The following is a 13,388-nucleotide window of genomic DNA, read 5'->3' as shown; positions in this document are numbered from 1 at the left end:
ATGCCACAGCCTCGGAGCGACCTGCCAGTCACACACGTGTTTGTGTATGTATGCTGAACTCCTTTCGCACCGTACGTAGCCAACCGTGCTAATCGGAGGTGCGGGCAAGCTGAGCGAGTGTGGGAGAAATGCCATAGTGTGCCAAATGGATAGATGAGCTTGACGTTAAGTTTGTTTGCCAAGTTGCCCGTGTAAATATAATTTAGATTAATGGTGCAATTGTTGCAAGCTCGAGCAAGACGAGAGAGAGAGAGAGGTCCCCTCCCATTCCCCACTTTAATTATAATCAATGCAAGAGGCATTAGATCATGCTTCGCAGAGGCGAGACCAGGAGTCGGGTAGAACTGGTCTTGACTGACCCCGAGGCAATTCTTTTTTTGGGTGAATGATGAATGTGAAACGTCGTGATTTCATTTAGTTATTTTTCATCTTGGGTCTTTCGGTAAAGTCACTTAGAAGGGGAATAATAAAATAAAACAATAAAATACAATTCTCACGACGTTTTGGCCACAACGCAAGCAGCCGTCCTCAGGTAAAGAACAGGTCTGTCGGCAGTGTAAATATACGCTGCCAAGCTTGGTGGCGTTCATTCAGACGCTGTCTTTCCGACAGACCTGTTCTTCACCTGAGGACGGCTGCTTGCGTTGTGGCCGAAACGTCGTGAGAATTGTATTTTATTATGTTTTATTTTTATTATTTTATTATTTACCTTCTACGTGACTTTACCGAAAGAACCAAAGAGTATATGGATCCTAGCAGTCACGAAAACTTCAAATCTAGAATGTGAAGTCATTATTGGAACATACACGGCCAAACAATGCATACACCACGGGGAAAAAATTAACCCGTAAAAACAAAGTTTTTCACTATAAATCCTTTATATGCGTGGCGGCTAGAGTCCTCTCGTCCTCTGGCTTGAGATGGCTGCCACCTATGGGTCAGATGATTGCCTGCCACCATTAAGCAATTGGTAATTAAATATAAATTTGTATTTCCTAAAAAGTGTAAAGTTATGGATTTTAAATTAAATATGAAATTTATTTTTTCCTAAAAGTGGAAAATTTTGGAAAAAATTTCACGAAAATAAATTGTCATGCACAACGAGTCTGTGTGAAAAATGTCAGCTCGATTGGATCACGGGAAGTGGGTTAAAAAACGACCGAAAGATTTGCACGGTCGTAAGCACGCAAGCAAGCAAGCAAGTGAACTTAATATAAAGGATTTTTAAAAAGAGTTTGGACTACACCGGCGGGGGAGCTTTAATTGTCCACCTTGAAAATGCAACTCTTTAAATTGGCCTTAACCTCCTAGTCCTGTATAATACGCATGTACAGTAAAACCTTGGATTGCGAGTAACTTGGTCTGCGAGTGTTTTGCAAGACGAGCACATTTTTAAAATAAATATTAATTTGATAAACGAGCGAGGTCTTGCAAAACGAGTAGTACGTGCATACGCTTCGTCTGCCGAGCGTCACGTGATCACAACTGATATACGAGTGCTCTGATATACGAGTGCTTTGGATTACAAACACGAATTATGCTCGCAATCCAAGGTTTTACTGTATTAGAGAATGAAAGCCGGCAAGAAGAACCGAATCCCACTTCACCTCGTCACGCACGTGACCGCCAGTAAATCGACCCAGTGGCTTGCAGCACCATCCTCGCAGCAACCAAAGATGGCCCCGTGACCACTACCACCAGCCCCAATGACATCCATGATTCCGGGGGAATCTTATTAGACTTCAGCCACCCTTACCCCTCCGTGGAATCTTCCGCAGAGGGGCTACGAGTCAGTCATTGGTGAAAACACAAAGATCATTAAACTCACTATTGGAACCTCTAAGGAAAGCTGTCTCGGGTGTGGACCAATCAACTTCAAGGACAGTGCATACAGAGTTATGTTTTTTGTTTGCATTATGACTGCAGGTATTGTGGTCTATGCAAACATGACTCCTTGTAAAAAAAAGGTGTCAGTTGTGTTGCCAGATAGAAGGGTAAAAAAACAATTATCATATTTTTTTACTGGCAAATGCGGTTCCAATGGTGTAAATGCTAACCCGGAGCTCTCATACTCTGATGGTGCATTGTCTTTGAGTTGTGCGCCTTTTGGCGTCATCTGGTCCAACACCATGTGAGACTAGGCTCTTAAGGAAAGCTGTCTCGGGTGTGGACCAATCAACTTCAAGGACAGTGCATACAGAGTTGTGTTTTTGTTTGCATTATGATTGCAGGTATTGTGGTCTATGCAAACATGACTCCTTGTAAAAAAAGGTGTCAGTTTTGTTGCCAGATAGAAGGGTAAAAAACCAATTATCATCATTAAACTCGTTACACCCAGAACCCGGTTTAATCGCAGGCGACCTCGTGGATTCTAACCCAGGATCACAGCGGTTGCCAAGCTCGACGGCTCTGGAACTCCCGAGTCACGCAGCCATGGTGACACGTGTAACAACGACTGCCAATGTTGGCTCCACCTGCACCAATCAAATGTAGTTGTGGCAGATTTCGTGTGTTGATACGGTGCGATCAATACCGACGGTAATAGTTAAACTTCCGATTCGTGTGGCGAGGACTGCTAGATTTGAAGCTTTCGTGACTGCAAGGATTCATACTCTTAGGTTTTTTCGGTAAAGTCACGTAGGAAAAAAATAGATAATAAAAGTAAATAAAAAAACAACAGAAAAAATAATATAAATAAAATATTTATTTTATTTCTATAATTTTTTCTATAATAACAAATAAAATTATTATATAATAATAGAAATAAAATGATTATTTTATAATGAAAATTATTTTAATTATTTTATTTCTATTATAACAATAGAAACAAAATAATTATTTTATTTCTATTATTTTTTCTATTATTTTTATTTTTTACCTACGTAACTTTACCGAAAAAAACCTAAGAGTGCGAGGACTGCTGTTTCCATAAAATAACAACACATTCTAGATTTTAAGCTTTCGTGACTGCAGGAATCCATACTCTTTGGTTCTTTCGGTAAAGTCACGTAGGTAGAAAATAAAATACAATAAATAACATTCACTGTGCATCTAAAATCACATCTTAGCTGAAGAGAGTTTATTGTTGTCAGTGGAATATTGATTCAAAATAAATGTTTGTGTTAGATCTCATGAGTAAAGTGTGTGTCGTACACCCTGCTCCACCAGTGGAATATATTTTAGCCTAATTGGAGAGATTTTCAGGACCATACTTTCGGTAAAGTCACGTAGGTATAAAATATAAAATAAATTCAATCACGACGTTTCGGGCGCAACACAAGCGTCCGTCATCAGGTGGGAAAGCATGGTCTGCTGCTGACGCAGACTGTTTTAAGAAGGTTTGAAATGGGTGTAGCCCAAGGGTCATAAAGATGTGGCCGGGGCTAGTGATGTTAATGTGAGAAATTAGCATGTAACTGTAAGATAGGAGAGCGGCCTCCTCAACGAGAGCATGGAAGTGGCTATTTTAATGTGAGAGATTAGCATGATCTTATACCTACGTGACTTTACCGAAAGAACCAAAGGGTAACAACACACTGTTTTTTTTCTTCTTCTTGGTTCTTTCGGTAAAGTCACGTAGAATGGAAATAATAAAATAATAAAAATAATTAAATATTGCTTTATACTTTTTCATTTTATTAATTCAATCACGACGTTTCGGGCGCAAAGTCACGTAGAATGGAAATAATAAAATAAGAAAAATAAAACATTCTTTTATAATTTTTATTTTTATTATTTCAATTCTATGTGACTTTACCGAAAGAACCAAGAAGATGAATCCCTGCAGTCACGAAAGCTTTACATCGAAATTCAACACACTGTTTACTTGCCTTCACCAAGCACCGATGTAAATTCCACACTCTTATGGCACTTGATCGCAGAGGCTCTTGGATACCCTGGCATTGAGTTACTCGATAGAAACTTTCACCCTCGATAAACGAGCTCATAAGGAGGGCTGCAAAGGGCTCGAGGAGTGGGTACGGCCGAGGACACGTGCCATTCTAACATTACGAAAGGGTGAAACTAATACAATTTGACACATTCTCTGAATTTGCTCGATGGAATGAAAGAATGATTGGAACGAGGCCAAGGGGCAGAAATAAGTACGCTGCCAGGCAACTCGAATAAAGGAGCAGAGCCTGTAAGAGCTCACCAATTGCGAAATTTCTCAGCTGGCTTCTGAGACAAACATACAAAGAAGAGTTTTATGGCCGACAATGCTATTTCGTTTTACACTGACACCAACATTGCATAGCTACCTAGGAGGACATCTTCTGATGAGGGCCCGAGGAGAGGCTCGCATTCATAGGAGACCACCTCCGCAACATCTCTTCTAGAAGCCGCCAGAAACTTCCGCCCAACAAATTCGAGACCGTGCTTCCAATGAGGGTTTTCCCGAAGAGGGCACGGCGAGGCGATGGCGTCTTGAGCAGCAGCATCAGAGTTTGAACGGAGCCGGCTAAAGGGTGCCGTCCATAAATGACGTCACGTGATTTTGGACGATTTTTGACCGCCCCCCCCTCATCGTCACAAAAAGTCAGACCCCCCCCCCTCAAATATGACGTCACAAAGCTCTGCCCCCCCCCCCAAATGAAACATGCTTCAAATCGCTTTAAACTATTGTCATTGTAGCGCGTATTTAATGTGGCGCTGCACTCTGATATTGCAGGAGAAAACATTTATTAAAAAGTCTATTTAATTAAGTAGAACGTGTTGTCTGTATTTATTTAAAGTTGCGCGTTTTGATGTGACGTCATATTTCTGACCCCCCCCCCTCATTGTCACAAATGTCTGCCCCCCCCCCCCTAGGTGCGTGACGTCATTTATGGACGGCCCCTCACACTCGGTCCGGGTGTAAGTTTGTGAGCCGCTGTTTGTTTCGGGTGGCCGCAGTCACTCCATTGTGGGGGTGGGGGACATCATTTATATTTTTTAGTATTACACACTTTTATTTAACTCACTGTTGTTGTCGTATCCTCAAATCTTGTAACTCAATTTTAACCCACTTCCCAATGTGGTATCGACTGCAAACTTGGTATACGTATGTCATACTGATGACAATACTATATTCTATCAAAAAAAAATTAAACCATCTTTTTTATATGTTATGTTTTGCCTTGGGTCTAATTGTCCATGCTCAACTGACGTTGGCTGTAAATCACCACGGCCCCCTTACGTTATGGCAAGCCTCGGGGCCACTTCCTGGAGTCGTGGAGTTCTGCCATTACTAGTAGTGTACATTTCATTAAAGCGTGTTGTTTTAAAAAAGGTATTTTTAAATATTACTTATTTATTCATGTCCCACTTGCGAAGGAGAATTGCCCAAATGGGGAGCGGTCGCTGTTCTTAAGCGGTTGATGATGGAGCCACCGGCAGAACATCGGCGAGCGTAGCGGTGGTGGACCTGAGTAACCTCTGAAGAAATTCAAAGTGTTCCTCAGCGGTGTTCAGTTGGTCACTTCTCAATTGTATTCGTGTCACCCTTTCCTGGTCTGCCAATCGGTCTTTTGTGCCGTTTGGGAGACCAAGACCACCATCGCAGGGTCATATACAGTACTGAGTAAAATATAAGATGATGATAACTTGAAATTGGCCAGGAGCGAAGGGAGTTTGAGCCGAGAACCTGCAATTGCACTGGTCTCTTTCCTTAATCACAACAATGTTGGCGTTGCGACTATATTGGAAATAAATAAAAAAAAATGCGTTCCTACGCAGAAAAATGTCAGGCAGACTGGTCTGATGGCATTTCTGTATTTATAGAAAAAACTTTAAAGACTCCCGTGTGTTTCCCCCCATGCCTATGAATCTCTCACTGTGCTGTCGTGATCTGTAATCTCAAGCAAGACAAAGATCACACGTATAGTCTGAACAGACTGTTGGGGCAAGTGCTGTTAGCGAGCACCTAATGAAGGCCGGCACGGCACACGAGGGGGTGGGTGACTAGCACCACGTCCGGCGATGTTTACACACCACACCAGGTACTCATTTGAAGCTGAATCGACCTAGGGGAAGCCCATGATCGGTTTAGATAATCGTCACTGGTGTTGGCCTTGAGTGAGAATTGAACTTGGGTCGCTGGGTTCGTAGCGCAGCGCGCTCACCGATCATGCGCACACCGATTACCAGGAGAACAGACGCACAACACGTCCCGCACTGACCAGCGTGGTGAAGTATGGTCATGCAATTCCCATGACCGACACGGCATGAGAAGGCCTGAATTTGCTGACTCATCGATTGACAACTTAAAATAATAGTTAATAACACGTGATATTTCCTGCACGTGCTATATGCAATTAGAAAACAAATGCATTTTACTTTGTCTCTTATTTCAGGAGGGTCCTGCTTCATACAGAGGGATATTTGAACAATAATAATAATTTCAACTTCTAACGCGTCGTAGGGCCCTTGTGAGCTCACTCTGGTAGAGAGAGCGAGATCGACTAAGAGGCGAGAGGAACCACATACAAGCAGGAAGGTAGCCTGACAGTAAGCCGGCACGCCAACAACTGCCCAAGCTCTTGCTGTCCTCTATGTGCTGTGGTGTTATCAGCCAATTAATTACAAGTTTACACGTGGGAGGAAGCCGGAACTCCCAGAGGAAACGCACGTGTGCGAGGGGGAAACACTCGATCCCGTGCAGACAAAACAGATATGAAGGTGTTACTTGCCAATTATTGAGCGTTTCCATGTGGGAATGAGCCGGGGCTCCCGCACGTGCGAGGGGGAAACGCTATATCCCGTGTTTAGTCTGTTGTCCTTCTCCCGCTGGGTGGGGGGTGGGAGGGTTGGGGCTGGGTGGGGAGGGGCTGGTCACCCCGTGGTGCCCTTATAAAACTCAACGTTTAACCTACTCACGCCGGCTTGTTGCCCGCCCTCACAGTCGGGCATATTTGCGGAATACACCACGCCGCCGTTGACCCTGGCCATTGACCGAGCAACCCAACGTTCCTACCAGCTCCCTCCGCAGGAATGTGTTTACAGACCAATTCAGATCTTATTGGTCACCCCGTGCCCTTATACATCTCAACGTTCACCCTGCAAAGTCCCATCACAAGAGAGAAACACAAACAAATAGACAAAAACATTGAAATTATTGAAACGGCTTTACGCCGTATGGACCTGAAAAATAAATTTCCCTGTACAAGAATATGGGTAAGGGGCCGTCCATAAATGACGTCACGCGCCTAGGGGGGGGGAGGTCAGATATTTGTGACGATGTGTGACGAGGGGGGGTTTGAGAAATGTGACGTCACATCAAAATGCGCAACTCTAAATAAATATAGACAACACGTTCTACTTAATTAAATCGACTTTTTAATAAATGTTTTCTCCTACAACATCAGAGTGCAGCGCCACATTAAATACGCACTACAATGACAATAGTTTAAAGCGATTTGAAGCATGTTTTATTTTGGGGGGGGGGGGGCAGAGCTTTGTGACGTCATATTTGAGGGGGGGGGGTCTGACTTTTTGTGACGCCGTGTGACTAGGGGGGGGGGGGGTCAAAAATCTTCAAAAAATGCGTGACGTCATTTATGGACGGCCCCTAAACCGGCCAGGAGAAATTTCCCCCACAAATGCCACGGCTAGGTGTGTGTGTGTGCATTACAGATGCGTCGTCTATTGTGCGTGTAAATGACATTGAGACTTTATTTCCGCATATACATTCTTAAGCAAATTTGCCATGACACGAGGAGGGGAAGGGAGGTGGGGAGGGGGGGTTCGATTTTGGTGTTTCATGAAGGAGGAATGAGGAAACTGCGTCGTTCCTCAAGAGGTGCGACAGAGCGAGCTCGCGAGCTGTCTGCACGGGTCGCGCGCGTGGTGGAGAACTAGTGGCTTTAGTAGAATAACTATTGGGTTTAGTAGAACTATTGGCTTTAGTAGAACTACTGGATTGTTCCGACAGGCTAAAGGGGAGACGACAAAGCGAGCGAGGTAGGGAGAGAGTTGATCGCAAGGCAAAGCCAGGGGTTACAGAGGTGGGGGAACAGATACACTCAGAGACGCGCATCAATTGAAAAGAAGAAGAAATCCGATGTGCACGGTTGGGCGCGTACGGTGCGAAATAAGTTCAACGTACCGCACTGATATAGCGCAGAGGCACGGGGTTATAATCGAGAGATAGAGAGAGCGACTGAGATAGGAGGACAGCGTTTTGTTGTCAACACAAACTTAATACGAGAACAGAGAGAGAGACGGAGAACCGCGGGGAGACAGGTAACGGGGGTAGTTGGAGGGGTGGTAGAACAAAGCGGCAAAGTGAGACAGAACCAGGCAATTGTCAAGCAAGAGACAGAAGGACAGCAAGGGAGAGACACGGGGAGAGAGCCACAGACAGACGGAGAGAGATGAAATGAAAGGATAGAGAGAGAGAGAGAGACACACGAAAAGCGAGAGAGAGAATTTTTTAAAAATATAATAAAAAATAAAGAAACAAGAAAAGAAAGAGACAAAATTTGAGAGAGACGTGAGCACACGGTCCGAGCAAGCGAGACTTGGCAGAGAGACACAGAAGCAGCAGAGACCCAGATAGACACAGAATCAGACCCCAGAGAGACAAAGTCGGGGCAGAAGCGATGGAAGGAGCTGTCCCGTGCGATTACTGCCTCGGAGGATCAGCAGCAGCAGCAGCTGCCGTGAAAACCTGCCTCACCTGCTTGACCTCGTTTTGCGAGGAACACCTGAGACCACACAAGGTAGGGGGGAAGACGTGCAGCAGTTACTTCACTTGAGGCTGAGTCGACTTCGACGAGGAACGGTTGTTGGGGCGTGAGCGGGGATCGAACTCGGGCGCCAGCCCGGTTCGTAGCGCTGCGCGCGAATCGTTGCACCACCGCTCCTCACTCACGCACGTACGTACGCACAATCACCAGCTTTGGATTATCATCATCATCATCATCGGTAAGTCAAGTATTCATGCTCTTAGGTTTTTTCGGTACGTAGGTAAAAAATAAATAATAAAAAGAAATAATATTAAAAAGTAGGGGAGGGGGGGATATTTATTTATTATTTTATTTGTATTATTTTCTCGATAATTTTTATTATTTATTTATATTATTTATTTTTTGCCTACGTGACTTTATCGAAAAAACCTAAGAGTATGAATCCTTGCAGTCACGAAAGCTTAAAATCTAGACAGGTAAGTCAAGTGTTTATTCAGTATTTCTACTACTATTCATTGTCTATGAATGGTTTTTTTTCAACATATATAGGGTTTTTTACGCGCCTATTGTAAAAAGAATTGTAGCTTTCATTTGGCATCGATTAAAGTTCTGATTTCAATTGCGATTTGAGGCTAGTTGTAAATGACTGGCGAAACGTCGTGCTCAGACTGTAAATGTTTGTGGCTTGGCTCTCCAGCACACCGGTTCGTGCTGTACTAGTGACGAATTGACACGTTTCGTTTACGTGGCAATGCTTACTCAACGGCTGTGTCGGGTGGTGGCGGGTTTGACGATACATTTACATATTTACACGATCTAACCCCTTCCCAAAAAAAAAAACAACTGTGTTATGGATTCAATTGCGATGTTGTCTATTCTTACTCTGCTTCTTTCGGTAAAGTCACGTAGGTAGAAAAATAAAAAAGTAAAAAAATATTTTTTAGTTTTATTTTAAAAATATTATTTTTTAGTTTTATTTAAACAAAACAAAAAAATATAATTTCTAGTTGTATTTTCTACCTACGTGACTTTACCGAAAGAATCAAAGAGGATGGAGAATTCCTGCAGTCATGAACGCTTCAAATCTCGATCGTCTATTCTTGTTTGCCGCGCGACCCAACCCCATTACACTGGTCAACAACAAAAAAACGTTTTTTTCTGGCCTGGACTTTTGCAGCTGTTTTAGACTAATGTCAGGGTGCTGATTCCAAATCTGATCTCAGATTTGCTCTATCACATCTCATTTTTATGCTATCGGCATACCCCATTTTCATTGATTTTCCCCGAAATTAAACTCTGTCACTTATGATTGCAAGTTGTTGCGAGTCAGTGACTGCTTTAGTGTTAAAATACGGTGCTGTATTTTTAGGATAGTGTGTTTATAATATCATTTTATGTAGATATCCACATTTATTTACAATTTTGTTCCGCAGTTTTTATAGAAAATGCAATATTTGATATCTCAAAAACCTGATGTGATAGACAAAAACTGATGCCAGATTTGGAATCAGCACCCCAAAATTATCTTAAACCCGTTGGAATATATTATGCCAGAAAAAGTGTGTTGACCAGTGAATTATTTATATAAAACTTAACAACGCCCTCCGGCCATAGTCCGGGCAAAAACCCAGCGGGCCGGTTTTTGTCAGCACATTGCAAATAGAATCAAAGGAATTTAAATACAAATGTTTAAATTAAGTACTGTATTGTATTAGGGGCCGTCCATAAATGACGTCACGCACCTAGGGGGGAGGGAGGGGGGGTCAGACATTTGTGACGATGCGTGACGAGGGGGGGGGGGGTTTGAGAAATGTGACGTCACATCAAAATGCGCAACTTTAAATAAATATAGACGACACGTTCTACTTAATTAAATATACTTTTTAAATAAATGTTTTCTCCTACAACATCAGAGTGCAGCGCCACATTAAATACACACTACAATGACAATAGTTTAAAGCGATTTGAAGCATGTTTTTTTTTTTTTTTGGGGGGGGAGAGCTTTGTGACGTCATATTTGAGGAGGGGGGGTCTGACTTTTTGTGACGCCGTGCGACGAGGTGGGGGAGGGGAGTACAAATCGTCCAAAATCGCGTGACGTCATTTATGGACGGCCCCTAGACGGGGGTAGAGTCTTTGTATTTAAAGGGCTGCTACACGGTGGCGACAGCGGGTGGAGAGAGAAGTCCACGGCTGTAATCTTGTAAGGCGCTGCCCCCGTACAGGCATTCACTCACTCTCGTAGACAGACTTTTGACTTTTAAAAACAGCTTTTATTGCCGCCAGCAGCAACAGCACTGGAGGCGATTCCGATATAAAATACACAAAGCCACCAGCAACACAAACGAATTAACGCTACAAATCGACGCGCTGTGGCGTTAAATGCACCGCGCACAACACGAAAGAAAAGTCACGTGGTGGTGGTGTTGGTGGTGTTCTTCGTGCACGCCACGGTGACGAGCGAGCGCTTCAGAAGGTGAACACGAGGGTGCCGTCTACGCTGGTACAGAGAGGGGCTTTTCCGGCTCCCCAGCGTTCGAAGAAGTAGAGAGAGGAGAGAGAGACAGAGGAGAGAGAGAGGAGAGAGAGACACGAGGAGAGAGAAACTGCAATACCGGGTTGACGCGCGGAGTGGACGGAGCAAGCCCCTATTCCATCTCCCTGTCCCAAAAATCAATGTAATATAAGGTAGCACAATGTGGTACGTATCAGATATTAAACTGGTAAGAACAGGAGAGAGAGAACGATTCGGAGGCGCCAGAAAGAACCACAGACACGCGGCTCAAAGCAGCCACGCGGTTAAGCCGGCGTCAACAATTGCCCAAGGTCTGCGGTCCTCTCTGTGCATTTATACTGGTAGGAATCTCCTGGTTACACCAGCCCACAGGGGATTATTGTGTCCGTCCGTCCGTCGTGCAGGGAGGAGCTGGGTGGGAAGGGTGGGGAGGGGCTGGGTGGGGAGGGTGGGGCTGGGTGGGGGGTGGGAGGGGTGGGGCTGGGTGGGGAGGGGCTGGTCACCCCGTGATGCCCTTATAAAACTCAACGTTTAACCTACTCACGCCAGCTTGTGGCCGCCCTCACAGTCGGCCATATTTGCGGAATACACCACGCCACGTTGACCCTGGCCATTGACCGAGCAACCCAACGTTCCTACCAGCTCCCTCCGTAGGAATGTGTTATGACACGCTTTTATATAACTCACTCTATCTGTTGTTGTCGTTATTCTTGTCGCTGTTGTCATATTCTCAAATCTTGTAACTCAATTTTAACCCACTTCCCAATGTGGTATCGACTGCGAACTTGGCATACTTATGTCATACTGATGACAATATTATATTCTATTATAAAACATTTTTAAGAATATTTTTAAACATTCATTTTTATATGTTATGTTTCGGCTTGGGTCTAATTGTCCATGCTCAACTAACGTTGGCTGCAAATCACCTTTACGTTATGGCAATCTTTGGGGCCACTTCCTGGAGTCGTGGAGTTCTGCCATTACTAGTACGGTACATTTCATTAAAGCGTGTTTTTAAAAAAGTATTTTTAAATATGACTTTTCATGTCATGTTCATGTCCCTGGTCGTGTTCGTGTTCCCGATCACGCTCACGCCCGCGTCTCTCCCCCCTCTGCCCTCGGCCGCCGTGACAGGAGAACGCCCTGCTCCGCACGCACCAGCTGATTGAGGCGACGCGCAACGTGGCGGAGAAGCTTTGCCCGACTCACGCCCGAGTCCTCGACTTCTTCTGCGAGCGCGAGCAGCGGCCCCTGTGTCACGAGTGCTCCCTTGGCTCCGAGCACCGAACGCACCGGCACACGGCGCTGGAGGAGACGTGCAGGGCCAAGCGGGTGAGCGGGTGCTCCACCGACTCTGAAACACTCGACGAAAAAACACTCACCGACTCTGACATGCTCACCGACTCCGATATTGGCTCACCATACGCTCACCGACTCTGAGACACTCACCCACTCTGATGCACTGACTAAATCTGATACACTCACCCACTCTGATTAAATCACCATACACTTGTAATAAAGGTCGTGGAAGCGACCGGTCTTTATTTGTCTTTCGTTCACAACACTCCTATCTTACTCCTTCACGCTGCTGACAGACAGCGCGAGAGGGAGAGAGAGAGACACGCGCGGCCACGTGGCAGCCTGGACCACGCTCAAGCGTGGCCTCACCCTCCGTTCGTTCCAGATCTGACCACGTGTTGTTCGTCTCCACCCCTTTTAATACCCGGGTCACGTGGTACCTTTCCACCAATCCTGGTTAACCTCTATGGAATCTTCTAGACTCCATCGTAGGTTCCCAGGACCGCGCCCCTGACTCGTCTCCCCATTGGCTGTGGCTAAAGTCAGCAGAACCAATCCTCTACTTACAGATGTCACCTTCCCATTTTGTCAGGGCCACGCCCCTAGACTTCCTCCCATTGGCTATGGGCCAGGACCGGCAGAGCCAATCATCGTGACGAGGTGTAATCCATCAGCAACCCGGATATATCCTCACATTACACACTCATCAACCCCGAGAGGCTCATACTTTATGGTTTTTAGGTAAAGTCACGTAAGTCAAAAGTAAAAAATAATAGAAATAATAATAGAAATAAAATAATAAAAATCACGACGTTTCGGAGGCAACACAAGTCTCCGTCATCAGGTGGGACCGTCACAGCTAGATTTACTGTCTCAAGTGACTTTACCGAAAAACCTAAGAGTAT

At 44.7% G+C, this 13,388-nt stretch overlaps 1 protein-coding gene and 1 pseudogene across 1 annotated transcript; one reads left to right on the top strand and one right to left on the bottom strand.

The window, feature by feature from the left end:
- The first annotated feature begins 7,784 nt into the window (after window positions 1–7,784).
- Window positions 7,785–12,624, top strand: LOC133359015 (tripartite motif-containing protein 16-like). Its single transcript, XM_061577388.1, has 2 exons — window positions 7,785–8,699; window positions 12,319–12,624. The coding sequence occupies exons 1-2, from the start codon at window positions 8,580–8,582 to the stop codon at window positions 12,622–12,624; spliced, it is 426 nt and encodes a 141-aa protein (XP_061433372.1). The 5' UTR covers window positions 7,785–8,579.
- On the bottom strand, window positions 11,244–11,414 carry LOC133359282 (U2 spliceosomal RNA; annotated as a pseudogene).
- Window positions 12,625–13,388: the final 764 nt, after the last annotated feature.

The sequence above is a fragment of the Lethenteron reissneri genome, chromosome 64 (genome assembly GCF_015708825.2).
Source record: "Lethenteron reissneri isolate LAM-NWPU_2019-01 chromosome 64, ASM1570882v1, whole genome shotgun sequence".
Taxonomy (NCBI): Eukaryota; Metazoa; Chordata; class Hyperoartia; order Petromyzontiformes; family Petromyzontidae; genus Lethenteron; species Lethenteron reissneri.
Note: the sequence above shows the minus strand (reverse complement) of the source record. Positions and strands in the feature narration are given on the sequence as shown.